The sequence below is a fragment of the Marmota flaviventris genome, chromosome 18, assembly GCF_047511675.1.
Source record: "Marmota flaviventris isolate mMarFla1 chromosome 18, mMarFla1.hap1, whole genome shotgun sequence".
NCBI lineage: Eukaryota > Metazoa > Chordata > Mammalia > Rodentia > Sciuridae > Marmota > Marmota flaviventris.
Window position 1 is genome coordinate 6,821,239 of NC_092515.1, and position 27,639 is coordinate 6,848,877.

General features: G+C 51.4%; 3 protein-coding genes across 4 annotated transcripts; 1 reads left to right on the forward strand and 2 right to left on the reverse strand.

The window, feature by feature from the left end:
- The first annotated feature begins 278 nt into the window (after window positions 1-278).
- Window positions 279-16,885, forward strand: Gys1 (glycogen synthase 1). The gene is made up of 16 exons (XM_027920304.2): window positions 279-594; window positions 2,106-2,287; window positions 3,999-4,190; window positions 5,150-5,335; window positions 5,580-5,724; window positions 6,446-6,563; window positions 7,498-7,618; window positions 7,889-7,995; window positions 9,519-9,578; window positions 9,669-9,747; window positions 11,296-11,409; window positions 11,670-11,796; window positions 12,890-12,985; window positions 13,384-13,547; window positions 14,330-14,410; window positions 14,539-16,885. Exons 1-16 carry the CDS (start codon window positions 477-479, stop codon window positions 14,857-14,859), a joined length of 2,211 nt encoding a protein of 736 aa, XP_027776105.1. The 5' UTR covers window positions 279-476; the 3' UTR covers window positions 14,860-16,885.
- Window positions 16,886-17,679: 794 nt separating this feature from the next.
- Window positions 17,680-19,226, reverse strand: Ftl (ferritin light chain). The gene is made up of 4 exons (XM_027920442.2): window positions 18,904-19,226; window positions 18,580-18,726; window positions 18,130-18,255; window positions 17,680-17,996 (listed from the first exon to the last, which is right to left on the reverse strand). The coding sequence occupies exons 1-4, from the start codon at window positions 19,003-19,005 to the stop codon at window positions 17,844-17,846; spliced, it is 528 nt and encodes a 175-aa protein (XP_027776243.2). The 5' UTR covers window positions 19,006-19,226; the 3' UTR covers window positions 17,680-17,843.
- A 2,700-nt stretch (window positions 19,227-21,926) lies between these two features.
- On the reverse strand, window positions 21,927-27,497 carry Bax (BCL2 associated X, apoptosis regulator). Of its 2 annotated transcripts, XM_071604287.1 has the most exons (6): window positions 27,392-27,497; window positions 26,760-26,811; window positions 26,529-26,675; window positions 26,040-26,175; window positions 22,704-22,808; window positions 21,927-22,197 (listed from the first exon to the last, which is right to left on the reverse strand). In XM_071604287.1, the coding sequence occupies exons 1-6, from the start codon at window positions 27,423-27,425 to the stop codon at window positions 22,093-22,095; spliced, it is 579 nt and encodes a 192-aa protein (XP_071460388.1). In that variant the 5' UTR covers window positions 27,426-27,497; the 3' UTR covers window positions 21,927-22,092. The 2 variants fall into 2 exon arrangements, with proteins under 2 accessions (XP_071460388.1, XP_071460390.1); XM_071604289.1 differs by lacking the exon at window positions 26,760-26,811 and having other exon boundaries at window positions 27,392-27,475.
- Window positions 27,498-27,639: the final 142 nt, after the last annotated feature.

A 27,639-nucleotide genomic window follows, 5' to 3' on the forward strand; every position in this document is an offset into this window, starting at 1 on the left:
GTTCCTCTTTATCCCACCCTTTTCCTCCCCACTTTAGGGCCTCCAGCTTCAGATTGACAGATCTAAAAGCCAATCGTTTCCGTTCAGCGCAGCGACAAGCCCCTCCCCATGGAGCTCGCATCCACAATTACAGCGGTGGAGGCGCTGAACGAACCTGATCCGCTCCACCAATCAGGAGACGCGGAAGCCCCCGCCCCCCGGGCACGGGCCAATGGCGCTGACTGGGGGCGGGCACCGCCTCCTGGTGGCCGCAAGGTTTCACTGCAGGGCCACCACCAAGCTCAGTGACGCCGCGACCGCCTCCTGCCCAGGTCAGAACGCCGCCGGGCGGGGGTGCGGTCGTGCAATAGGAAGCTGGGCGCGTTGCAAGCTTCCCGTCCGACACCCGCTACCCGGCCCCTCACTCTACCTAGTGCATTCCCTGGACACCTCCGGGGTCCCACCTGTGGTCCTCTGAGACCCCTTCCGGGCCAGCCATGCCTCTAAGTCGCACTTTGTCCATGTCCTCACTGCCAGGACTGGAGGATTGGGAGGATGAGTTCGACCTGGAGAACACGGTGCTCTTCGAGGTGGCCTGGGAGGTGGCCAACAAGGGTGAGCACATCAGGCGTCCGGGCCCTTGACTAGAAGGGCGGTTGGGGATGGGGGCCCGAAACTCTGACTCGGGGGGCAGAACTACATGGGGGACTCTTGGGTTCTGGGCAAGGCGCCTATGACTCCTGTGTCCTTGGGGAGGGGCTGGAGTATGTCTCCTAGGCCCAGCGAGTGAAAGTGAAGAGAGACTTAAGATGGAAGGAGGCTTCCAGGTCCTAACTGTGTCTCAGAGGAGAGGGCACTAAAATGAAAGCTTCCTGTATCTGGAGGAAGGCTCCCCAAAGACCAGAGATCTGGGTCCTGAACAGGGAAGGAGTGGCTGGGGGGATGGGACTTCTGCATGCAAACCTGGGGAGCAGCTAGATTTCAGACCCCATGGTCTTGGAGAAAGTGTTCTCTGGGTATAATTCTGGATTGGAGAGAGAGCCACTAGGAGATAGGATGCATGGTTTGTTGTGGGAGCATCTGGGAACCTGGCCACTTGAGAATAAAGATGGGCAGGGGTTGGAGACCCTAATTCTTAGGTGCTAAGGTGGGAGGGAGTTAGGGGCCTGAATGCCTGGGTTTTGAAAGAATCTGGGGCCTGAGACATGGGTTCCTAGGAGTAGTGGAACCCATGGCCTTGGACACATGCGTACTGGGATGGGGAAGGCTGGAAGTCCTAAGTTGGTCAGGGGCTGGGCTCTAGGATGGGAGTGGCTGGGAGCCTGCTTTTCTCTGTCCTTGGCTTCCAAGAGCCTGGGCTTCTAGCTTGGGAGAAAGCTGAGGCTGGAATCTCCAGAAGCTAGGCAGTCTCAGTTTCACCCCTCAGAAGAGTGGGGTCTGAGGTTTGCTTTGCTGGGGCTTGGAGAAAAAGGGACAGGGCCTCCCAGCATGAGAGGGGGCTTGTGGACACAGATCCATGTATTGGTAGGGCCTGGGCTCCAGGAGGTGAGGATGCCCTTAGGGGGCCCAGACTCCTGGGTTTGAGATGGGATCATGAGGACCAGCTGCATGCCTATGTCCCCAGTCAGGGAGGAGGGACTGGGAGACAGAGCTGCAGGGCTCTTGGGGGATAGGGAATGAAAATTCAGGCTTCTCTTAGGTAACTGGAAAGGTGAATAGGGCAATGAAAAAGGGTTCTTCCCACTGTGTCTTGAAGCTGACCGAGAATCTAAACCCAGCTCCTGAAAGCCAGGAGCCCACAAACTTGGGTCCCAATGATTCTCAGCCTCTGCCATCCTCAAGCTCCTAGACCCTAATTCCCTCAGACCCAGGAGTCTAGCTCAAGCCCCCTCCTCCTCAGTGTCCTGATCCCAGCCCCCCTTCTCCTTAGACCCAGGAGGACTACCCTCTCGCCCCCTTTCCTCTTGACCCAAGCCTCCAACCCTTATTCCCTCTCCTCTGACTCCAAAGTATGGGCTCCCAGACCCCTCTTGCCCTGAGCTGGAGATCTGGGGTCCCACCCCCACCCCAGGTCCCAGACCTATAGACCACAGCTGGGGCCTGCCCTCATGCACTTGGGCCCACAGTGGGGGGCATCTACACGGTGCTCCAGACGAAGGCGAAGGTGACAGGGGATGAGTGGGGCGACAACTACTACCTGGTGGGACCGTACACGGAGCAGGGTGTGAGGACCCAGGTGGAGCTGCTGGAGCCCCCAACCGCGGCCCTGAAGAGGACGCTGGACTCCATGAACAGCAAGGGCTGCAAGGTGGGACATGGCATGGCTGAGGGCAGGAGCCCAGGGCCCTCCCCCAGGGTATAAGCAGAGGATGGAGAAGGAAGGGGCAGGGAGTGGAGAGCGGGAGGCATGGAGAGCCAGGCTGATAGGCAGATCAGGATCCCGTGAAGTCCAAGCTGGTGGATCGAGTGTGTTGGTGAGTGGATAGACAGATCAATTCAATAAGCCAAGATCCAACAGACCCAGGTAGAGAAAGAAAGCTAGACAGAAATACAGCCAGCCAGAGGGAGCCCAGGGGAGGTCAGTTTGGGCTAAGGCAAGTGTGCTGGAGCAAGAATCTGGAAGTTGAAGAGTTCAAAGTCAGCCTCTGCTTGCTGCCTTGTGTGACCTTTGCTAATGAATGTGCTAATAGCATCTACCTTGTAGGGGTGCTGGGAGGGTGAAAAGTTAATAACCATAATGTCTTTGGCATGGTTCCTGCATGAAGGTGGCCGTCTGGTATGAGCTATTATCATCATTGTAACCACCACTGCCATCATCATGACTTATAAATAGCCAACCTGGACAGCGAGGTAGACAGGCTGACAAGGGAGAGAGATGTACACCTTCTAGGTATAGGAGAGAGGCTGCTGGATGCTTCAGAGAGAAAGATAGAATATTGATTAAGAAAGGAGAGGCAGGCAGACAGACCCAGGGGGCAGAGTCTGAGATGCGCAAATCCAGAGACTAAAGAGAGGACGGAAAAGTTCCAGGGCCCTAAGATGAAGACCAAAAGTGAGGCAGCTTCCATTCAGAAGCCCATGAGGCAGCTGTCAGAAGGGACAGACAGGCGGGAGGCTGGGAGGCAGAGGTACAGTGGTTCCTCCACTCTTTAGTCTCTCTTTGGGGTGGGGTCTGGAGTCCAGTCAGGCCAGATTGTGTCCCTAAAGGACCCCAGCACAGCCCAGTCCCTCCCCCAGGGTAGTTGCTCCTAAGAATAGCCCCCCCAGCAAAAGGGCAGACAACAGCTGAGAGGAGGAGGGGCGTCCCAGTGAGGCTCCTGGCAGGGAAAAGCCAGGTTGGCTGGTTGGGGGAGGATGATTCCTCATCCACTGGCTGGAGGTGTGGCAGCAGGCCCAGAACCAAGGCCACGGTCTCCAGAAAAATGTGGAAGGGCTGAAATGAGACAGCAAGACTCAGAAACATGGAGTGGGTAGAAAAATTCAGGCTTGGGGCAGAGAAAGAGGACAGGCAGGGCTAGAAATGTGGCTGCAGACTACCAAGTGGGCCTATGGACAGAGAGAAGAAGTAACAGGTGACAAATATATGGTGAAAGGGACAGAAACAAGGCAGGGAGGTGGGGTAGAGGTGGCGACAAGAACAGTAAGCAAAGTTTCCAGTGGAAGGAAGTAGTCACAGACAGAAGACAATGGGAGAAAGCACCAGGTGATTGCTAAGAGAAATGTGGCAGCAGACCCCGAAACAAGGTGGCAGGTAGAGGAAACAAGGCAGCGGGGGCAGAGTCCTGAAGTGAAAGGAGGGAGTGGGGTGGAAGAATGGTAGCAGTTACAGAATCTAACCAAGGGTCCAGGAAATTTTGGAACAGAGGTAGCAAAAGAGTATGGTGGAAATAAATCACAGCAAACAGAAATAAGGCAACGGGTGAGAAGTCAGCAGCAAATACAAAGGATGAGAGAACTGGGCTTGTGCCAGCAGATAGAAGAACTGCAAAAGCCCTGAGCTTTCCTGTACCCCATCCCAGGTGTATTTTGGACGTTGGCTGATCGAGGGGGGGCCCTTGGTGGTGCTCCTGGACGTGGGGGCCTCAGCTTGGGCCCTGGAACGCTGGAAGGGAGAGCTCTGGGACACCTGCAACATCGGGGTGCCCTGGTATGACCGCGAGGCCAATGATGCCGTCCTCTTTGGCTTCCTCACTACCTGGTTCCTGGGTGAGGTAGGCCCCACTACTGACCCCGTCTCATGCAGTTCCACCCATGCCCAAAACTACAATGACCATCAGCCCCTGGGCAGAGAATTGGCTTCTCCAGAGGCATTCTGGGAATTGTAGGGTTTGGGGGGTTTTTGGGGTTTTTTGTTTGTTTGTTTGTTTGTTTTGCAGTGCTGGGGATTGAACCCAGGACCTTGTGCATACAAGGCAAGCACTCTACCAACTGAACTGTATCACCAACCCCTGTAGGTTCTTGATTCCAAGAATTAACTTTGACCTGTGAGGACATAGACATCCAGGGGCTCAGCCTCTTTCCTCAGAGACCCAAATTGCCAATTCTAGCTGCGTTTACTCCAGTTTTCTCAGTAAGGGCTGGCCCTTAGGAATTCTGGGAGTTGTAGTTCTCTAATCCAATATTGTTAAAACTGAAGTACTCAGATGAGGACCTGGATGCTTATGGCTCCCCAGCCCACCTAAGAACCAGTAATCCTGGTTCTGTCTCCTGTCTAGTATTAAAAGCCTTAAGAAACTCAATTTTCCATGCCCAGGGACAAATGATTTAGGATCTGCCTACCTAAGGCATTCTGAGAGTTATAATCCTTTTGTTACTGTTGAGTGCTCATCCTTGATTGAGATAAGGGGTCTCCAGGAGTTGTGCCTAGAACTTGGAACACTAGAACTTTAGTCTTCCTAGTTCAGCCTTGCCAACCTTATAAAACTGGCAAAAAAAGGAAAAAGAAAAAAGAAAAAAAAAACCCAGCCCCCATCAGTCTCTGGGGGATGAGGCCAGCTGGTCTGACTGCCTTGAAGCTTATAATTCCTTGTCCTGTAGGGACTGCAACCCACTCTGTGCAGTAGTGGTACTGGAGTTACCTTTCCCTTGCTTTTTTGTCCACGTTGGGAACTGCCAACTCCTTTCATGATATACACAGAGACACAGTGACCCTATCCCTCTTGCCCCACAGTTCCTGGCCCAGAATGAGGAGAAGCCACATGTGGTTGCTCACTTCCATGAGTGGTTGGCAGGCATTGGGCTCTGCCTGTGTCGTGCCCGGAGGCTGCCTGTGGCCACCATCTTCACCACCCATGCCACTCTGCTGGGGCGCTACCTGTGTGCTGGTGCTGTGGACTTCTACAACAACCTGGAGAATGTGAGCTGGGGGTGTGGCAGCAGGTGGGGACTGCAGGTATCTCAGGATGGCCCAAAGCTCTAAGAAGCCCAAGGGGATCGCTTCTTCCTTTCCCAGAACCTGAGTCCAAGTCCCCAGATCCCTCCTCCCTTAGACCCAGGAGTTCAGGTGCCAGCCCCACCCCCAAACTCCAGGACCCTGGAGTCCTAGACCTCCAATCCTGTGCCCAACTTTCCTAGCCCATCTTCCTTCTTTTCCTGCCCAGTTCAACGTGGACAAGGAAGCAGGTGAGAGGCAAATCTATCACCGCTACTGCATGGAACGGGCAGCAGCCCATTGTGCTCATGTCTTCACTACTGTGTCTCAGATCACCGCCATCGAGGCTCAGCACCTACTCAAGAGGAAACCAGGTAGGGCCTGGGCTGGGGTCCCTAGCCATGAATGAGGTAGGCGACTGTCAATGCCAAGGCCAGTACCACTTTTTAACAAAGAACTGAGAACTACAACTCCCAGAAGGCCTTGGGATTGGGATGATGATCTGTAAATGAAGCTGTCTGGCTCTGTATACCCCAGAAGCTAGTGGGAGTTGTAGTGTCTCTGATAGTAACTTCTGAAATGATAAAATTCACCAATTGGCTTCTGAAAGGAAATCCAGGGTTAGTAGACTTCGTTTTGGGAAAAAATTAAGTTGGAACTGGGCTTTCTTCCCAGATCTTAGTATCCATTCTCAATGTGTATGGAGTGAGAACTTCCATTCTCAGAAGGCCTTTGTCTGCCTAGCTCCAAATATTCCTGAAATTTTGTCCCAGGAGCTGATGGGGGTTGTAATTTTTCATTGACATGCTTTAATTTCTAAGGAGAGGAGATGGCTGGGTCCCTGAAAGATTTTTGAAGGTTGAGAGCATATCCTGGAAGAAGCAAGCCATTGGGATACTTAATTATTCCCATTTCAGGGTGGGATAAGGGAAAAACAAAAAAAAAAACTACAACTCCTAAGTATTAAAAAAAAAAAGAAAGAAAGAAAGAAAAAGAAAAGGAGGCTTTCATTTATTCATCCAAAGATCCAAAGACATTAATCTGAATGAAAACAAATGAAGAAATGAAACATGGGACCTTCTCCCCCAATCCCAGATATTGTGACCCCCAACGGACTGAATGTGAAGAAATTCTCTGCCATGCATGAGTTCCAGAACCTCCATGCTCAGAGCAAAGCTCGGATCCAGGAGTTTGTACGAGGCCATTTTTATGGGTATGTGGGCCAGGTACCTAGGTCTTAAGAGAACAGGAGCTAGGGTCAGGACTCCTGGATCTGAGGAATCCGGGGACAGCTAGTTCCTGAGTTCTAGAACAATGCGCTGAGTCCTGTAGGGATTGCAACCCACTCTGTGCGGTAGTGGTAATGGAGTTACCTTTCCCCTGCTTTTTTCCCATGTTGGGGACTTAAAGGAGCTCCCTATCTAAGGGAAAAAACAGCCACAACTCCCAGGAGGCCTCATGGTGCTTCTGCATTGGCTAAAAAATTCTTTTCAGCCAGGTGCCTTAGCACATGCCTGTAATCCCATTGGCTCAGGAGGCTAACACAGGAAGATCACAAGTGGAGGACAGCCTCAGCAGCTTAGTGAGACCCTGTCTTAAAATAAAAATAAAAGAGCCAGGTGCAGTAACATACATCTGTAATCCCAGTGACTCAGGAGGCTGAGGCAGGAGGATCATGAGTTCAAAACCAGCCTCAACAACAGCGAGGCACTAAGCAACTCAGTGAGACCTTGTCTCTAAATGAAATGTAAAAAAGGGCTGAGGAGGTGGCTCAGTGGCTGAGTGGCCCTGAGTTCAATCCCTGGTACCCCGCCAAAAATTAATTAAAGTAAAAGAGGGCTGGAATACAGGCACTGTGGTGCGTGCTTGTAATCCCAGTGGTTTGGGAGGCCAGTGCAGGAGGATTACAAGTTCAAAGCCAGCCTCAGCTACTTAGTGAGGCCCTAAGTAACTCAGCCAGACCTTGTCTCAAAATAAAAAATTAAAATGGCTGGGATGTGGCTCAGTGGTAGAGTACCCCTGGGTTCAGTCCTAGTACTAGGAAAAAAAAATTGTCTTTGCCCCTGTAGCTTCTGGGATTTGCATTTTCAAGAACAGGACTGGAGGGTGAGAGTCCTGGGCTTTATCCTGCTATATTACTTCTCTAGGCACCTGGACTTCAACTTGGACAAGACCTTGTATTTCTTTATTGCTGGCCGCTACGAATTCTCTAACAAGGGGGCTGACGTCTTCCTGGAGGCATTGGCCCGGCTCAACTATCTGCTCAGAGTAAGGCCTCAGTTATGAGGGTGCAAAGGGAGGATGAGAAAATGATTGGAGAACAGAGACCAGGCAGATGGGCTTAGGGAAACCCATGCTGGGGGAAGCAGGGTGTAGAGACCCAGAAAGATCAAAGGCTCAGTGGGGACAATAACCCTGTCCTGTAATTCTTAGCAGGAAGAGGCACGGAGGGTTGTAGAGGTGCTAGGGAGTGGCAGAGGGGGGCTGGCCCCAGCTCTCCCCATGTGATCCCAGCCTTCCTCCTTTTCCTCATCTCAGGTGAATGGCAGTGAGCAGACAGTGGTCGCCTTCTTCATCATGCCAGCTCGGACCAACAACTTCAACGTGGAAACCCTCAAGGGCCAAGCCGTGCGCAAACAGCTTTGGTCAGCAGCCCTCTGCTGGGGCGCCCTGTCAGCTTCACTCCAAGCCCTGAACTTTAGGCCCAGTGTTTCTCCGGGAGTCTTAGTCTTGCTCTCTGTAACATGATCAACTTGCCCCACCAGTTACTAGTGAAATCACTGCTTAAGACACCTCCAGGGAGCAGTGGCTCACACCTGTAATCCCAGCAGCTCAGGAGGCTGAGGCAGGAGGATGATCATAAGTTCAAAGCCAGCCTCAGCAACTTAGGGAGGCCCTAAGCAACTCAAGTGAGACCCTGTCTCTAGATAAAATATTAAAAAGGGCTGGGGAGGTGGTTCAGTGGTTAAGCTCACTGGATTCAATCTCTAGTATAAGGAAAAAAATCCTCCAACTCAGAAACAATAAGAAGTCATGGGATGGAAGAGTGTAACAACATGAGCAGGGCACTGATATCAACCCGGCAAGGTTCCACTCATACCACTGACCCTCACTGGCTTTGTGAATCGAGGCAAACCACTGTCCCTCCCTGAGCCTGTTTCCTCCTCTGTAAAACCCATTCATTGGCCATCAGATATTCACTAAGCATCTACAAGGTGCCAGGCCCTGTTCCTGCCAGTGTCTGGGAACACAGCTGTGAGCAACAGAGATGAAATCTCTGCCCTTATGAGGATCATGTTCTAGAAAATCTTATGGAAAGTGTGCTATCAAAACAGTAAAGCAGGGGCTGGGGATACAGCTCAGTTGGTAGAGTACTTGCTTCGCATGCACAAGGCCCTGGGTTCGATCCCTGGCACCACAAAAACAAAACAAAAAAACAGTAAAACAGGACTGGAATATGAAACAGGGTTGTCAGGGTTGTGAGGACAGATGACACAGACTTTGCCACTGGGCAGAGATGATAAGCCTGTGTGTGTCTGGGGAACTGCATTTCAGCCATGGGAACAGCAAGTGCAAAGGCTCTGGGGATGTTTGAGAAATGGCAAGGAGGCCAGGGAGGCTGGAGCAGCATATCCTAGGGAGGCAGGAAGAAAATGTGACTACAACTATGGGAAGGATTGCAAGCAGAGCTATCCAGTGGGGCTCTGTGCTGGCTTTGTTTGTGTGCCTGAATATACCTTTCTTAGAATCTTCCTTTTTTTTTTTTTTTTTATAAAATGGGGCTTAGCATTGCCTCCTCCAGGCAAGCACAAGTCCTAATAATAGCTGACATTTCTGGAAGGCTCAGAGTGTGCTGGGCACTGTGCACTTTTTGTCTTGACCTCCTCAAGTCTTCATTGCTAACCTCTGAGGTTGGTTCTATATTTATCCTCATCTGATAGATGAGTCACTGAAGTCAGAGAGGAAAGGCCACCTGTCCCTGGCCACACAGCTGATACAGGGCATAAGGAACCCGAGCCTTCCAGGGCCTGTTCCTTGGTCCCCATCCTCCATCCTGGAGCCCCAGGGCATGGTTTTTCTGCCCAGACTTCAGTTTCCCCAATGCCCCTAAAGCCTGACAATAAATGGTCTCTGGTGCTATCTGATGTTGTTACTCTGCTCCTTCCAGGGACACTGCCAACACAGTGAAGGAGAAATTCGGGAGGAAGCTTTATGAATCCTTATTGGTGTGAGTACCAGGTCCTTGCTTTGTATCCTTCAGGGCCCTGACCCCTCTTGTCACCTCATTCCCATGTGCATGTCCCCACTCACCTTTCAGGGGGAGCCTCCCAGACATGAACAAGATGCTTGACAAGGAAGACTTCACCATGATGAAGAGGGCCATCTTTGCCACACAGGTATGGTTTGGACCCCTGAGCAGAGAGAGCCATTTTCCAGCAGCCCTGAAGGCCTCTTGCCATGTTATTTCTGACCGCAGAGATTGCTGGGAGTTCTTCTTTCTTCAGTGATTCTTTATTGAGGATCAATTTTGAGGTCCACAGAAAGGTGTGAAGTGACAGGTAGAACTTCAATTCCCAGAGGCACTTTGGGAAGGCTATTTTCTGTGACTTATTCTGCAGGGCGGGGAGCAGTTGGGAGTTGTGGGGTTTGTTTTAGTTTTGACTTCTGGGAATTGTGGTTCCTTTGGGCTCCTGTTAGGGATGAGGAGGGGATTCTCATAAGAAAACTACAACTCCTGTGGTTAGTGGATGAAGGGTAAAAGGGACATTCAGAGAGTCAAGATGGCTGCAGAAGAGAAATTACAACTGCCAGCTGTCTGTGGGCCTTACTGCATATGGTCTCCCCCTCTGTCCCTAGACATTTCTGGGAATGGTGGTTTTGTTGGGCCTCTTTGGGATGGATCCCAGAGGTCAGCTAAAACCCCTAGCATTCCCTGAAGAACATTGAAAGCTCAGGAACCACTGTTTCTTATCCCATTGTCTATGGCTTAGTCCCCACACACCCCCGAGAGTTGTATTTTCTTTCATACACGAATTTGATGGAATTAGGTGGATGGAAAACCTTGGAGAGAGTTATGGGTTACAAAATGAGAACTACAACTCCCAGCAGCCCCTGGGACTTTTCTGCAACATGGATTTCCCTCACCACAGAGGATTCTGGGAGTTAGAGTTCTTTAATTCCTTGAGTCAAGGGATTTTGATACCTGTGGTTAGGGTTAGTGAGTCTGGGGACTGGAACCTAGACAGTTACATTACACAAACAGATATGAACTGCTTTTGGCCAAATTATAATTTCCAATGTCCTTAAGGTAGCACACCTTACTCAGACATTGTTGCTAACAGAGGGATGCTGGGAGTTGTAGTTTTGGGGGGCCTCTGGAGTCAGTAAGCTGAAAGTGAGTAGAAACTTTAAATGAGACATGATTCAACAGTTGCAAAGAATTATCCATCCCAGCAACCTCTGGGGCTTCCTAGTCATTCTAACTTCTTTTTGATGCTGTGACTTCTGGGAATTGTGGTTCCTTTGGGCTCCTGTTAGGGATGAGGAGGGGATTCTCATAAGAAAACTACAACTCCCAGCTGTCCCAGAAGTTTGCTACATTATTGACATAGTCTCTGTCCCCATTGACTGGGAAAGTTATATTTCTTTTAACGTCAGAGCCAAGAGCACAGAACCAGATAGTGATAACTCTCCATAGTCCCTGGGCATGTTGAGACTAACTCTGCCTCAAAATGAGCTGGGAATCAGTTTTTTGACTCATGGTAGTTAAGGAAAGACCCTTTACAGATAGAACCAAGAAGGAACCTACAAGTCTCTTGGGTTTGTTACCCCATGGCCTGCTGGGCATTGTGGTTTCCTTGGATCCCTGGGTCAACATGGCCCATAGATAAATAGGAAGCCCTCTGTTCCTTCCCTAATCCTCGCCCCCCTTGTGGCCCCTACAGCGGCAGTCTTTTCCCCCTGTGTGCACCCACAATATGCTGGACGACTCTTCGGACCCCATCCTGACCACCATCCGCCGAATTGGCCTCTTCAACAGTAGTGCTGACAGGGTGAAGGTGAAGGCACTGTCTAGGGGTGGGTTTGCAGGGGGAGGGGGTCGCACCCCAGTTGTCAAATTCCCAATTCGTCTAGTTTATCAAAGGCATCACTGTGTTTAGAAAAAAACCCTGGCTTCTGAGGCAAACAGACTTAGGTTTAAATCTTTGTCTTGTCAGCCACTTGCTGTGTGGCTTTGGACAAGTGTTTTACCCACTCTGGGTTTCCAGGAAGTATCTACATAAGATGCTTGGGCTAAGCCCTTCTTTTTCACTGCCAGGTGATTTTTCACCCAGAATTCCTCTCCTCCACAAGCCCCCTGCTCCCTGTGGACTATGAGGAGTTTGTCCGAGGCTGCCACCTTGGGGTCTTCCCTTCCTACTATGAGCCTTGGGGCTACACACCCGGTGAGTGCAGCAGGTTGGGGGCTGCATAGTTCTGGGGTCTTGTTCAGATCTGGCATGATCTTGGGGCAAGGCACCAGCCCTCTCTGAACTCATTTCCCTCCTTTGCAAAACAGGAACAATGGTAACAGTCTGTTCTGCTACAGCATGACTTTTCGTAATGCAGTAGTTCATGTGACTCAAAACTAGATGACAATGTCAGTTTCAAGTGGATGTCACTGCTCTGATTTCCCCCAATATGCCAAATATCAGCACCGATTCACAACTGACTAACAACTAAGTGCAGTACAGTTTTCTCCTGAGTTGCCTGTTTTTCCAGCTTATAGAGGTTTTTAGGAACACTTCTACGTAAGAATTATAATACTCCTCAAATATATATATATATATATATATATATATATATATATATTCTTTTTTTTTTCCGAGAGAATTTTTTTTTTATTTTTTAGTTATTGGCAGACACAACATCTTTGTTGGTATGTGGTGCTGAGGATCCAACCCGGGCCTCACGCATGCCAGGCGAGCGCGCTACTGCTTGAGCCACATCCCCAGCCCCTCCTCAAATATATTAAGGTTGAGTTGTCAAACAAGGCATAGTAAGTGCTCTGCACAAGAGGTATTAACAGTGAGAAACCTTTTACTGCCTGTCAAAACAGACTATAAAGCTGCTGCCTATAATCCCAAGTGGCTCAGGGGGCTGAGGCAGGAGGATGGCAAGTTCAAAGGCAGCCTCAGCAACTTCGGCTCTAAGCAACTTAGTGAGACCCTGTCTCTAAATAAAATATATGTGGCTCAATGGTAGAGAAAATGACGGACTTTTGTCCAGAGTAAGTGTTCAATAAATCTTCATCTCTCAACTTAAGACTTTTCTGCATTCTGAGTCCTTGAGGCAAAAAAAAATTCCTTTTTCTGCGTTTCAGCTTCTGCACTGAGAAGCGGGGAGAAGTATAGCCTACTCCCCAGCGCCGTTGTGCGGGCTCTGTGACTAGGCACTTGGTTTGGGCGCCGGTAGAGGGCGCCATTGAGGCTTTTATTGCAATTGAGAGGGTAGGCGTGAGAGGGAAGCTAAGTGGACCTTTCTCACACCTTCTTGCAGCTGAGTGCACAGTTATGGGCATCCCCAGTATCTCTACCAACCTCTCCGGCTTCGGCTGCTTCATGGAAGAGCACATTGCAGATCCCTCAGCTTACGGTCAGCACCCAGGTCCCTGAGGATTAGAGAAGAGTGATAGAGAATTAGGATTCCTGGATCCTGGGCAGGAGGGAATGTGAACTCTTGGGTCCCCGGGGGAGGAGGGGTCCTAGTGCCACAGAATCCTGGGGAGGATGAAGGTCTTCCCAAACCATTTTTAAAACCTGCCTCTGTGGCACATACCTGTAATCCCAGCAGCTAGGGAGGCTGAGGCAGCAGGACTGTGAGTTCAAAGCCAGCCCCAGCAACTTGGTGAGACCCTTTCTGTTAAGGGGGGCGGGAATACACATACTCACACTGGAGAAGATATGGCTCAGTGGTTAAGAGCCTCTGAGTGCAATCCTCAGTACAAGAAACGAAACAAAACAACAACAAAAACCTTGCCCTGGCCTCTGCAGGCATCTACATCCTGGACCGTAGGTTCCGAAGTCTGGACGATTCCTGTTCGCAGCTCACCTCCTTCCTCTACAGCTTCTGCCAGCAGAGCCGGCGACAGCGCATCATCCAACGGAATCGCACGGAACGTCTCTCTGACCTTCTGGATTGGAAATACCTAGGCCGGGTATGACCCCCGCCCCCCCCACACACACCCACTTTCCCTAAACACAGCTTTCCTCCTTTTCTAGGTGAATCAACCTCTCCTGACTTGATTCTTGGGTACTGCAGCCTCAAAAAGTTGGTGCAGGTGGTAGGATCTCCTACTCCTCCTGCTTCTGACAATTGATGCCCCTTTAAGAAATTCGGGGGCTGGGTTGTGGCTCAGTGGTAGAGCACTCGCCTAGCATGTGGGTTCGATTCTCAGCCCCGCATGTAAATAAATGAATAAAATAAAGGTCCATCAACAACTAAAAATATATAAAAGAAAAAAAGACATTTAGGCTGGGGATGTAGCTCAGTGGTAGTGGAGTGTGTGCCTAGCTTGAGGAAGGCTCTGGGTTCAATCCCCGCACCTCAAAGAGAGACATAGGGGTGGGGAGGGAAAGAAGGGGGGAAAAAAGAAAAAAATAAAGTCAGCCTAAGTAATTTAGCGAGACTCTGTCTCAAAATAAAAAATGAAGAGGGCCGGGGATGTAGCATAGTGGCAGAGCGCCCCTGCGTTCAAGCCCCGGTACCAGAATTTAAAATAATAATGATAATAATGAGCTTCAGGAGGAAGAACCTAGGTTCGGAGTTCCATTTGCATAGGGGTGTGGCCAAGCCAGAAAGATGGATATTTGCATAGAAGCATACTGGAAGGTGCAGGTGTGGGCGAGTGTTCATCTACATTAAAAGGTGTCAGGATCCGCCAGGGGCGGGGTCTGGCTCCTGCGTCTCTTGACACCTCCTCCCCTTCTTTACCCCAAGTACTATATGTCTGCACGCCACATGGCGCTGGCCAAGGCCTTCCCAGATCACTTCACCTACGAGCCCCACGAGGCGGATGCGGTGAGTGGATCCGTGCTTTCTGCGGAGCCAGGAGCTGGAGAGCTGGGTCGGGCGGGGCTGGGGGTGGGGTGTCTTTCTGGGGCCTCTGCTCACTCTGGTCTGTTGTGCCCACACTCATGGGTATGCAGACCCAGGGGTACCGCTACCCACGGCCAGCCTCGGTGCCGCCATCGCCGTCACTATCACGACACTCAAGCCCACACCAGAGTGAGGATGAAGAAGAACCTCGAGACGGGCCACTTGAGGAAGAGCGTTACGATGAGGATGAGGAGGCTGCTAAAGACCGGCGCAACATCCGTGCACCCGAGTGGCCTCGCCGGGCCTCCTGCACCTCCTCTACGGGCGGGAGCAAGCGCAGCAACTCAGTGGACACTGCGCCCTCCAGCTCAATCAGCACGCCCAGTGAGCCCCTCAGCCCCGCCAGCTCACTGGGTGAGGAGCGCAACTAAGCCTCCACTCCACGCTCCCTGCCTGTGTCCCTCCTCCAAGGAGTGGATGCAGGGGGCGTTGTTTCTGAACCCCACTCCAGATCCTGAGTGGTGTCCACCCTATGTGTGGACCCCAGCCCAGTCCCTTCTGCCGTACACTCCAGCCCCTCCAGCTCCACCCTCGGAGTCCCCACACTCCAAAATCCACAATGCTGTGCCTTTCTTGGGTTTCAGGATGCATTATCTGTACCCTGGAGTCCCTCAGGCTTGAGCTGGGTCCCAGAGGCCTGGAATCTGCCATTATTCTGCCATGGTGCCAGAGGTTTTTGGAAAACTGGCCTGTTGCTTTCCAGGCCAAGTCTCCTAGTGCCCTTTGTGGCTTGCAAATTTTACAGCATACAGAGCATGCCATGCTCAGGCCTGGCCTGAGGACCACCAAGTGCTGTAAACCATATGGTATCCCTGCTAATGGGACCCTTTCAGGGACTTAAGGTAACTGAAAGCCAACTGTCCTCCATTTCAACTCAGAACTTGGGCTTCAGGGTGGACTCATGCTCTAGCCCTCTCTGGTGTCCAGTTCTGCCTCCACCCCTGCTCCTGTCAACCCCCACACTTTGGCCAAGCCAGGGGTGGCAGAACCGCTTGGTTCCTTGTTCTTTCTAGAGCACATGCTGATGTGGTCTAGATACCTTTCTGCCTTTCTGGTCTTTTCTGGACCAGATCCCACTCTTTCCCTGAGTCTGAGCTCTCCTCCATGTCTAGAGATTCTCTCTCTCCCCTCCAGAGAATCCCTCTGCTGAGCATAACCCTTACCCCCAGCTGCCCCAACTGCTCAGCCCACCATGAAACCACTGGGTTCTAGGTCCCAACTGCTGAATCTGGAGCCTTACCACTGTGCTGCATCCTGGTCCCTTTCCCCTGATCTATAACTGAGCCCACTGGGTTCTAGAAGCCCCACATTTACCTCAAGGCACTTCCATCCCCAAGCTGTGCCCTGCCCCCAGCTTTGGTGAAAGGGAGGGGCCCCTCACGTGTGCTGTGCTGTGTCTGAGCACTACTTGGTTTGCAGTTGGGAGGGGGAAGCCAGAAGGGTGTGATTAGTGTGTCCAGAGATGAAAAAAATACATCTGTATTTAAGAATTCCAAGTATGGTCAGTCATCAGCACTTGGTAGACCTCACTCCTGACTCCCCCAGACCTCATGATCTTAGTCCCTGCTCTGCCCTCCTCCATGGTCGCTTATCTCATGCTGTTGTAGCAATTTGGATTGCTGTTCTAAGATTCCAGTGTTGTTCAAGGAAGGCACATCTGACTGCTTAGCTGGGACTTAATTTGCAAGTGGCACAAATGGCAAGTGATCTTTGGCATGAAGGGGCTCTGTGACAGAAGATCCACAGGGCAGCCATGAGAACCATTCAGTTAATTAAATTGAATGTGGTTTATCAGTAATACTGATCAGAGGCAAGTGTTCAGTGGCCAAGTGTGTGGTCCATGGCTGTTCTAGTGGTCATCATAGATGGATGGATTGGCTTCGCATGTTTCCAGGACTCTGTGGTTTCTGTACTTTGGCCTCATTGTCCTCTGGATGGCTCTATTTAAAAACAAACTTCTTTTTTGTTCTAATCTTCACTAGGCCATATATGCATCTCTGAGCCAATCACTACTCGGGAAACTAGAAAACTCCAATTGCTTTGGATTTGGATATGTCGGCATCTTTCCCGATAGCCTCTTTTACAGTCATGCAATTCCCTTCTCCCTCACGAGTGGCCATGAAAGCGTGATGACAGCAGAAAAAACACCACCCACTTAAGATGCCTCTTCTACCATGAAGGGTGGCAGGGGTCAGAACTGACACAGCAGTTTTGTGGCTTGGCCCCAGCAAATGCCAATTCCTCTTTTAAGCTTCTTCAGTTCCCACTTGGATAAGTGGACCCAAGTCTCACATTCTATTTCAGTGCTGAGCCCGAAACCCCTAGCTCAACCTCTTAAGCATCATGTGTACCCAGCTGTTCAGATTCATCTGATAATTCTTATGTGTGCAATTCTTATGTGTGCGTCTTGTGGTTTTATTTCAGCATGGGCCAATATTATCTCCAAGGTGTAGAAAATAGCCTTTGGAGATCACACCCAGGTAATGGCCTTAATTTGCCCATATAAAGGGGTCAATAGTTATACATACTTGTCTCCTATTTTTTTTTTAATCAGGGATTAAACCCAGGGGCCTTAACCACTTAGCCACATTCCCAGCCCTTTTTATTTTTTGATACAGGGTCTCAAAAAGTTGCTTGTAGCCTTGCTAAATTGCTAAGACTGACCTCAAACTTGTGATCCTCCTGCTTCAGCCTCTGGGATTTGTCTTCAATTTTTAAGATCTTGGTCTGATACCTAACTTCTATTACTCGTTGAACAGAGCCATTCCAGGAACTGGGGGTATAGCTCAGAGGTAGAATTCATATCTAGGAGTGCCAGACACTAGAAAAAAAGCTGACTGAAGCAGTGCAGGCCAGTAATCCCAGCAACTCCTAGTTTGATGCAAGCCTGGAGGACTCAGCAAAACCCTATGTCCAATTCCTACTAAGACACATGGTCAGGTGGCGGAGTTCTAGCAGTGTCTGCTTCCAGCTACCAACCTCAGGTCTGTATGTTAAGACTCCTTGGAGGCTGGCTTCACCGTCTGGCAGGAGCAGTTAACATTGAGCCAGACAAACTGAGAAGCCTTGACTGCAACATACCCAACAAATGGAATCCTGCCACAGAATAGATAAGAACAAACAAACAAGTTGCAGTCAAGGCCCTTGTTTGTTCTTATCTATTGTGTTGAGAACAGACACACACAAAACCATCAGGTGCTGGAAAAAGCTTTAATTTTTATTTGGTCCAAGGCTTGGGAGGGGCTCCATGGTGGTTAAAAAGCTGCCTAGGGGTTAGAGGGAGAAGCTCAGGCCAAAGCCCTGATGCCAGGAGATGCAAAGGAGCCCCATCAAAGGCCACTGTACTCCAGGGCCTCTAGTCATGCTTGAGGGTGAGTCTTTCGAAGAGATACTCGCCCAGGCCAGCCTGGGGGCCTGCCAGACGGTGGAGGTTAGTCAGGTGGTCCCCCATCTTCTTGATGAGCTTCACCTCCTCATCAAGGAAGTGGTTCTCCAGAAAGTCACAGAGCTAAGAGAGAGGACAGGAGAAATTAGAAGTCCGATTTCTGGAGAAGAGGGAGAGCTGCCTCTGCTAACAAAGGCAGATGTGGGAAGGACGCTTGGGGGTTATTTGCCCAGGCAAAAGACAGGGGAGTACTTACATGTGGGTCTGTGCGGGTAGAACCCAAGGCATGAAGATCCAAAATGGCTTGGTTCAGGTTCTTCTCCAGAGCCAAGGCAGCTTCCATGGCGTCCAGGGTGTTGCCCCACTCATCTTGAGAAGGTTTCTGAAGAGAAGACAAACATTTCAGATTGGCCACCCATCCCTCACCCCCACTACAACTCCCAGCAGTTGTCGAGGATCAGGGATCTGGCCCACAGAGCTTTGCATTCATCACCCCCCGTTTCTAACAGCTACAGGTCCCCAAAACCTGGACCTAGACCCCAAGCGGCCGGTACCCTGGCGTCTGGGGGAGTTCTCCGCGCCTCCCGGTCCTCGACAATAAACCCGCACAAGACCCAACTCGACGTCCCATAAGCCCCCACAACCCCTCAAAGGGCGCGCACGGCCTCCAGGGAGTTGTAGTCCGCTCTCCACACGCGGTATTTACCTGCACGTCCTGGAAGAGGGCGCGGCCGCCGCGCTGGTTTTGCATCTTGAGGAGACGCTCGGAGGCCTCGCGCTTTTCCTCAGCCAACTCGCGGAAGAAGTGGCCCACGCCCTCCAGAGCCACATCGTCACGGTCGAAATAGTAGCCCTGCGGGAAGACATGGAGAAAGCTAGGGTTGCCACGAGGCGACACCAGCCGTGCGGACTCCGCCCTCCGAGTTCCAGCGGAACAAAGAAGGCTGGCGCATGCGCAGAGGCCAGAGGTGCGCAGTTAGGGGAAACTTGGGCCCACGGCGCCCCGGGTCCCCTCACCAGAGACCCTTACCAGAGAGAGGTAGGTGTAGGAGGCGCGCAAATGCAAATTAACCAGGCGGTTGACGGCAGCCTCCACCTCGGTGGAATAATTCTGACGAATCTGGGAGGTCATGGTTGGTCGTCAAGAAGGAGCTAACCCCAAAAAACAGAGTTGGCTGGTCCTGGAAGCAGGTCCTGGGCGAACAGATGGTCCCGGAGATTGCAAATGGAGATCAGATTGGAAGGCGGTTGGAAGCTGGAAGAAAAGGGAGTCCCCGGCTCTGTTCCGTCCAAACACTGTTGAAGCAAGAAGCAGATCCGTGGGACCTCCAGGCTCGTTGGTTGAGGTTGTGGGCAGGGCGGCTTGCTTTATAGTGCGCTGGCGCCGGGAGGTGGGGCGTTTAGGGCGGGAGGTCAGCCAATCTGCGCGGGCGGGAGGCGGGGCCTGAAGGCCGGGCCTGACCAATGACAAGCAGATAGGAGTTTAAGCCCCCGCCCGGGGGGTGGGGAAGTCACGCGCCTGGAGCGCCTGGCTGTTGTGAAATCGGGGGTTGGGGGGGGAGGGATTGGTGGAAGGGATCCTGGGAAATAAAGGGCTTCAGAGGGTCTTTCAGGAAAGAGGGAGATTAATGAAGTGATGACTGAAGTCTTGGGGTGTCTGAAGAAACAAGTCGGCTTCTAAGGTTGTTTCTAAGAAAGTGGTTCTTTCTGGTGTCCTGAAGAGGGGGTACCTCAGAGGTACCAGGGTACCTCCAGTTGTCTGGGGTTTGCTCTGCACAACAAAGGGTCTCCAAGTTTGGAAGGCAGTGAGGTGGTATTTTGGGAACCCTGGGGATCTTTGAGAAATGGGGTGGGAAGTACCTGGAACCCTTGGATTTTCACTGGGAGGGTCGCATTCATGATAGAAGTCGGTGTTGCTACCAAGCCCTCCAGGGGACTTTAAGCCCTTTAAGTGATCTGCAAGATGGGAAGGGCAGGTTTTTTTGTTTTTGTTTTGTGGGGGTCGTGTGCGTGTGTGTGTGTGTGTGTGTGTGTTTCTGGAATCCTAACGGGCGTTTTGAAAAGGTGGAGCAACACGTGGAAGGCTGGCCAGCCCTTTGGAGTCCTGAGTAGACTGGGCCTCTTGGAGCTGTTTCCCGGGCGCAGTATCTTATTGGGATTAGAGATATGGAGAGGAAGGAAATGACTTGCTCTTTGGGGGCGACTCTCTCTGAGACTGGCTTTCCTTGGGGACTCTTCTATAGGGAACTCCAGAGGCTCTGAGCATTCGTTGCCCTGGAGCAGTGTCTCTGAAGTTGTCCAAGAGTCTTCCCTGACACCTGCTCCTTCAGTCACAAAGCACAGCCCTGGGTCCTGCAGGAACAAGGTCTGAGGACCTACAGACAGGGTGTCTATCTTTGGTCAAACATACTTTTTGAAGTGTGCCCGGTCCATGTTGATAGGACTGGTTCATACCAGGACCCTGATCTTGGAGTAGAGAACTTGACCATAATGCAGGAGCCCTGGGAGCTGAAGCCACTTGGCGCGTGGGTGAGCGCTCAGGGCCTGCTTTGCAGTCCTGAGGTAGTAGAAGCAGCCCAAGCAGGGGAGCTGACATTGGGATCCCCAGATATGGGGGCCAGGCAGGTATCGGTCCTCAAGGGGCGTCTGGGCGGGCGGCCAGGCGAGAGCAGTGCTGAGTCACGCTGAGCTCAGCGCGGGAAGGGGCTCCGCGGCGCACCGGGCGGGGCAGCTCGCTGACCTCATCCCCTCCGCGGGTTCAGGCCTTGTGCTTGCGACCCTCACGGAAAGGCCTGGCAGAACCAGGTCCGGCCTCCTACCCCACACTGATGGAAACCTGTGCACTGTCTCCAGGTCTTATTTTCTGTTTTCTTGATGCTCTTTCCTGGGGATCCTGCTTGTGGTTACCTTGTCCTGTCTCTCTGGTTGGTGGCTGTCTTCCCTCATATCTTTCCCCTGACTTGGTGTCTATGGGGAGAGTCAGGGGAGGGGCAGTGCCCAGGGCGCCAGCTTGATTGCTGGTTACTCATTGACCGCATTCAGACCTCAGCCTGATGACCTTTAGCCTCAGGCAGGCCCAGGCGTGACACCTGCAAGGGGCCTCCAGGCGGAAGAGGGACTGAAACAAAGGTGCTGGGAGGAAGACAGAAAACTTGGGGTTCAGGAGATCTTGGGGTGGGGAGACAAAGACCCAGAGAGGCAGAATACTGACTCCCTAGGGTGGGTCCCACTCTCTCCTTACTCCCCAGTGCCTCTGCTGTTATTATTTGATGGCCATACTGGGGATTGAACCCAGGGGCACTCTACCACTGAGCTACATTCCCAGTTCTTGAGATAGTGGCTCTCGCAAGTTACTGAGGCTGGCCTCAAACTTACAATCCTCCTACCACAGCCTCCTGAGTTGCTGGGATCATAGGTGTGCACCACCAAACCCCAAGGGTCCAACTTGTGTGCTACCTGGAAGTTGAGGACCAGGAGGGCCCAGGGAGTCACTGGGCCAGCCCCAGGCTCTGCTGCCTCAGCCTCAGTCTGTGTCAGCCACGTCCCAGTCCCGTGCACCTCCACAGCCATGCTTTAGAGGTCTGGGTTTCTCCCTTAAACCCCCATCTGTCTCCCAACTTCCCACAATGCCCCAGAGTCCTCCGGTCCTTTGTCCCTTCCACCCTATTCTCCACTTCAGTAAACTGGCAACTTCCTGGGCTCCCAGTTGTGAAACCTCAGGCCAGGAGGAAGGCCCCCTTGTGCTCAGACCTTGACCAGCACTGGTCTGTCAGCACATATTTCACCCTGGGTCGCCACAGGCAGAATCATGGGGCAGCTTTGGTTCCTCTTAGGACTTCAGGCTCCTAGACAACAGGAACTGGGGGACTGACTCATCCCTAATCCAGATAGCACTGGGCACCCCCAGAGAAAGAGGAGAGTGGAGAACACGCAAATCCCGGCACAGACACCTCCAGGACAGTGGCTAGAGGGCTAAGGAGGCCAGACTGTTAGGCAGCCTGCACCCTGATGCCAGCCAGGAAGGCTGCTGGGCCAGTGATGTAGACACCAAAGTGTGGCCTGAAGGAAGTTTATTGTCCCCCACCTCCACCAGGCCACTTTCCCCACCCCTCCCAATAATTACAAAAGTAAGAAAAATGCCTACATCCCCCAATCCCCATTCCTCCCCCCAAAATGCTATAATTTATGCAGAAAAGACAGTCCAAGGCAGCTGGTGGCCTCAACCCATCTTCTTCCAGATGGTGAGTGAGGCGGTGAGCACTCCGGCCACAAAGATGGTCACTGTCTGCCACGTGGGGGTCCCAAAGTAGGAGAGGAGGCCATCCTGGAGACAGAGACATCGCTTCAGGAACTCAGCAAGGTCAACCTCTGGACCAGCATGTGGGCCATCAGGGAGACTGAGAACAGAGGGTATGAGTGGGGACAAGAGCCTAAAATGGGGGCTGGGGCTAGGGCTCAGCGGTAGAGCCCTTGACTGGCACGTGTGAGGCACTGGGTTCAATCCTCAGCACCACATAAAAATAAATAAATAAAAGTCATTGTGTCCATATACAACTAAAGAAAAAAAGATGGACGGTGGGTATTAAAGACCTTGGTCAAAGGATCATCAGTGAACTTGAGGGACTCCAGAGCAATGGGAAGGCACGAAAGCAAGAATCCAGTTACGGGCCACAGAGTGGTCAGCGGGTTCCAGAAGAACTGGACTGATCTACACGTAAAATGTTCTTGACCAGACCTGATGTGAAAAGGGGAAGGGAAGGAGTACCCTGGGGCAGGCCCTCAGGAGGGCCTAAAGGTCCCAGAGGAGGGAGGTGTTGATAGGTGTCTCACCCAACCACCCTGATCTTGAATCCAGCCCAGTAGCCGCTCTCGGAGGAAGTCCAGCGTCCAGCCCATGATGGTTCTGATCAACTCTGGCACCTTGGTACACAGGGCCTGCAGAGAGTAGGGTGGGTGTTAGGAACTAGCCCTGTCCCCAAGCCTTCTTTCTTTTTTTTTTTTTAAAGAGAGAAAATTTTAATATTTTTTAGTTTTTCGGCAGACACAACATCTTTGTTTGTTTGTGGTGCTGAGAATCGAATCCGGGCCGCACACATGCCAGGCGGGCATGCTACCGCTTGAACCACATCCCCAGGCCCCCAAGCCTTCTTTCTCAATTCTCTGTCTACCCTGGCAGCCTCTTCTCCCATAAAGTCAGTTTCATCAATTGTGAACTAGATTATATCACTGTCAACTATCCTGCTCATGAACCCTCTGTGGCTCCCCAGTGCCCTCAGGATAGACTGAAAGACACAGCTAAGCCCACAAATCCCTGTGTGAAGGGTCTAACTTGATCTCATTCCACTTTTTGGCTTTTCTGTGCCTCACTGACCATTAGCTTCCTTCCATTTTATTTACTTATATTTTTTGGTACTGGGGATTGAACCCAGGATCTTGTACATCTCAGGCACGCGGGCAGCACTCTACCGCATAGCTGCATCGGCAGCAATTTTTTTTTTTGGGTACTGAGCACTCTACCGCATAGCTGCATCGGCAGCAATTTTTTTTTTTGGGTACTGGGGATTGAACTCAGGAACACTTGACCACTAAGCTTCATCCCTAGCCCTATTTTGTATTTTATTTAGAGACAGGGTCTCATTCAGTTGCTTAGATCCTCGATTTTGCTGAAGATGGCTTTGAACTCGCAATCTTCCTGCCTCAGCCTCCCAGGCTTCTGGGTTACAGGCGTGCACCACTGCGCTGGCCAGGTGGTCCATTTTCACTTGCATCAAACTCTTCCATTTCAGGACCCTTGCACATGCTGATCTTTCTGACTAAACCAGGCTCAACCAGTGAATTCTCACCCCTCAAAACTCAGCAGGCAGGGAGGAGGGAGGAAAAAGGGAGGCAGCTGGGAATGAAATGGACTAAATTATGTTATATGCATATGACTATATAACAAATCCCATTGATATGTATAATTATAATGCATCAATATACATTTTTTAAAATTAATATTACAGTATTAAAAAAGAAAAACTTAGGCCAAATGTCACTTCCTGAGAGCTTTTTCAGACCAGGTCAGAACCCCCTCCCACCCACCACCCACCTGGCTCCATCCAGACCCTTCCCAGCCTTTATCTGGCTGCTTCTCTCCTGTTGTCCCCAGCTCCCAATGCAGCCCAGTATGATACTAACTGCTGTCCCCTTCATTTCCAGTATTCGGTCCCCATCAGCTGGATCTTGAAAACACATCAAGGGACTGGGGATGTAGCTGAGTGATACTGTGTGATTCTCCATGTGTGAAAACACATCAAGGCCTGGGTTCCGTCCCCAGTACTAATACTTTTTGGCTTTTCTGTGCCTCACTGACCACTAGCTTTAGAACGAACGCATGAGCCATATCATAAACAGCCAAGGTATATATTATATCTAATCTACAAATGGAAAAATCTGAGACCTGCACTATACATAGATCCTAAGTTGAGAATAGAGAAATTCTTTTGAAATAGACAAACTATTTGGTTCAAGGACGCAAAATCTGTAATCTCAGCAGCTTGGGAGGCTGAGGCAGGAGGACCACAAGTTCAAAGCCAGTCTCAGCAATTCAGCAAGGCCCTGAGCAACTTAGCAAGAACCTGTCTCTAAACAAATAAATAAACAAACATAAGTAAATGGGGCTGGAGATGTGGCTCAGTGGTAGAGCACGCCTGGGTTCAGTCCCCAGTACCAAAAAAAAAAAAGCATCATGAAATACACTTTCCCAGCTCCACAGCAAACACACACCTAGGGCCAGGGCAGTCATCTTCAGGGTACCATCACAGGTACCACCTACCAGTGCCCCTGCCTTGGCCTTTATACCTTATAAGTCTTTTTTTTTTTCATTTTTTGAGGTGCAGGGAATTGAACCTCATACATGCTAAGCAACCTCTCTACCACTGGGCTATACTCCATCCACCATAATTCCTATTCCTTCCCCCCCGCCCCCAGTACCAGGGAGAGAACCCAGGAACTCTACCACTAAGCTTCATCCCCAGCACTTTTTGTTTTTTATTTTAAGAACGGTCTTACTAAGTTGCTGAGGTTGGTCTCATACTTGTGATCCTCCTGCCTCAGCCACTGGAGTCTCTGGGATCACAGGAGTGTGCCACCATACCCGGCCTTAATTCCTTTTTTGACCCACAATGGCCAGGATAATTCACTGGGCTCCTCCTGCCAATATTTTATTATGAGGGGCTGGGGATGTGGCTCAAGCGGTAGCGCGCTCGCCTGGCATGTGTGCGGCCCGGGTTCGATCCTCAGCACCACATACAAACAAAGATGTTGTCTCTGCCGAAAACTGAAAAATAAAAATTCTCTCTCTCTCTCTCTCTTAAAAAAAAAAAAAAAAAAAAAAAAAAAATATATATATATATATATATATATATATATATATATATATATATTGTATTATGAGACTCTTCATAGAAAAATTTAAAAGAATTTCAGAGTGAGCAGCCAGATGGCAGCAACCTAGATTTTACAATTAACCTTTTTGCTATACTTGCTTAGGATAACCTCTTAAATTTATGAATCAGGTTTTCTCACTGCCTTATTTAAAACCGATCACTCCTTTGTCATTCAGAGTAAAGTTGTTTACAGTAGCCCACAAGACTGCACACAATCTGCCCCTGCCCAAATCCACCCTCGCTCCCACCTCACTATTCTAATAGCAGTGGCTTCCTTGCTACATTCAACATACCAGGCTTGGTCCTACCTCAGGGCCTTTGCTTATTGTTTCTTCTATCAGATGCGTCTTCTCCCTGATCTTTATATATCAAAGCATCCTTTTTGTCATTCCCACATTGGCTTCAATGACACCTGCTCTTGAAGGTCTTTCCTGGCTACTTTCCTCAATCACATCAGCCCACATTACTCTGCCTCATCATGTGTCATACAACCTGAGCTCCATGAAAGCAGGGACCCAGCTTACTTTGTTCAGGGCTGTGGCTGGGGGCTGAGTACAGGCCCAGCATACAGTAGGCATAATGCATTTTTCTTGAATGACTAAAAGGTACTCTCAAGTCACATTCATCTCTCTCCTTTCCCTCTATGGTCACTGGGCCATGGCAGGGGTTGACCCCATGGTTCCCAGGTCCTCAAATCTGAGGCGAGCATTCCTGGACTCACTGCCGTGCAGCTGCCCACCTTGAGCACCAGTTTGCTGGCAAAGTAGAAAAGGGCGACAACCCGGCCCCAGTTGAAGTTGCCGTCAGCAAACATATCAGCTGCCACTCGGAAAAAGACCTCTCGGGGGGAGTCTGTGTCCACAGCTGCAATCATCCTGCAGGAAAGAGGAGTACGGATGCTGGGGAGGCAGGATCTGGCAGAGGGTAGAAGTTACAGCATCCACCACATACTGAAGGCAAGTAAACTGAGACTCCAGCCAGTCTGAAATGGAAAGCACAGGCACATGGGGGCTAGGGACGGAACAAGATGGAACATATAGGAAGGAAGGAAAAATGACTCCCTGAAGGAAGCTTTCAAGATGGAGTGAATGGCAGGGAATGTCTGAGTTAAGTGGTGCAGCGGGGACTCTTAGTTCCTATGGGGGAAACAAGGGTATGGGGCTGCGATTCCTAGGTTACGCAACAGGGGGAGACCCTTAGCTCAACTCTGGGTCCCCAGGAGTCACACCTCTGAAGCTCCATGTTACTGTCTAGTTCATCACCGATGCGCTTCAGACATTCGCTCAGCTTCTTGGTGGAAGCATCCTGGGGCACCTGCTCCAAGGCTAGCTCTGATGTGTCCCCCCCCATCCGTCCTGCTCGATCCTGGATGAAACTATATGAAAATGGAGGGAGTGCAGAATCAGAATGGGGTGTCACTCTTCAAATCTGCTCCACAATAATCAGACCTCAAACTCACCCCTGAAGCAAAAGGGCCCCTGTCTTCATGATCTGCTCAGAGCTGGTGGGCCCTAGAGGAAAAAGGAGGGAAGAGGTGCCTGGACTCTTGGGTCCTAGGGGATCAGGACACTGGGATGGCTCACGGTCCCTGAGGGAGGGCAGAGCTGAGGGCCCTGGACTCCTGGGTTCCTGGCAGATAAAGTGACTGGGAGACCAGCAAGTGAGTCTCTCAAAGAGAAATAAGTAGGGAGCCTGGGCCTGTGTCCTACATTCTTCCGGGAGAGGAGGCTGGGGGAACACTCAGGGCATCCAGACCCCTAGCCTGAGGGGGCAGAAGTGAGACCCGTCCCTCCCGGCGGGCCAGAGGCAGGAAGTGGTGCCCGCGACAAGCCCGGGCCTGCCCGGGGGGCTTGGGTTCTAGGATCCGCAGGGTTTGGGGGATCCGAGAGCTCCAGGAAGGAAGAGATCGGGGCGCGGAGGCCAGCTAGCCGGGAAGCTCCGAGGAGGGAGGGGGCTGGAGGCTGGCAGCGCCCGATCCGGGAGTTTGTGTCCCCGAGTGCTAGGAGATCGCCTGGCCCCAGGCCGGCGGCAGGATCCCTGGCCAGCCGGCAATGGGACTCGCCCTCCTCCCCAGCCTGCATGCCGCCTCACCGCCTCCTCTGGGCTGCTCCCCGGACCCGTCCATCACCGCCACCGCCGCCGCCGCCTCTCGCCGGGTCCGCCCGGGCGGCTGCAGCGCGCTGTAGTCACGTGAGCTGCCCGATGAACGTGCGTCCTTCACGTGGCCGCCCCGCAAAATGGCCGCTGCCCCGCAGGGTGCTGGTCACGTGACGATATGTGTGGGGCGTGGCCTGTGTCACGTGGCTCGTCGGCACCGCCCATTAAGAGCTGGCCGTGGT

What these genes read in the sequence shown, in the direction of transcription:
- Gys1 (XM_027920304.2), top strand. Translation starts at nt 477, where the DNA reads ATGCCTCTAAGTCGCACTTTGTCCATGTCCTCACTGCCAGGACTGGAG. An exon ending in CCTACTCAAGAGGAAACCAG is followed by an intron (nt 5,725 to 6,445) that starts GTAGGGCCTGGG and finishes CCCCAATCCCAG; the next exon opens with ATATTGTGACCCCCAACGGA. An exon ending in AGCCCCACGAGGCGGATGCG is followed by an intron (nt 14,411 to 14,538) that starts GTGAGTGGATCC and finishes ATGGGTATGCAG; the next exon opens with ACCCAGGGGTACCGCTACCC.
- Ftl (XM_027920442.2), bottom strand. Translation starts at nt 19,005, where the DNA reads ATGACCTCCCAGATTCGTCAGAATTATTCCACCGAGGTGGAGGCTGCC. An exon ending in CCTACACCTACCTCTCTCTG is followed by an intron (nt 18,727 to 18,903) that starts GTAAGGGTCTCT and finishes GTCTTCCCGCAG; the next exon opens with GGCTACTATTTCGACCGTGA. An exon ending in CTACCCGCACAGACCCACAT is followed by an intron (nt 17,997 to 18,129) that starts GTAAGTACTCCC and finishes CCTCTCTCTTAG; the next exon opens with CTCTGTGACTTTCTGGAGAA.
- Bax (XM_071604287.1), bottom strand. Translation starts at nt 27,425, where the DNA reads ATGGACGGGTCCGGGGAGCAGCCCAGAGGAGGCG. An exon ending in GGAGCAGCCCAGAGGAGGCG is followed by an intron (nt 26,812 to 27,391) that starts GTGAGGCGGCAT and finishes TTTTTCCTCTAG; the next exon opens with GGCCCACCAGCTCTGAGCAG. An exon ending in GGGGCCCTTTTGCTTCAGGG is followed by an intron (nt 26,676 to 26,759) that starts GTGAGTTTGAGG and finishes ATTTTCATATAG; the next exon opens with TTTCATCCAGGATCGAGCAG.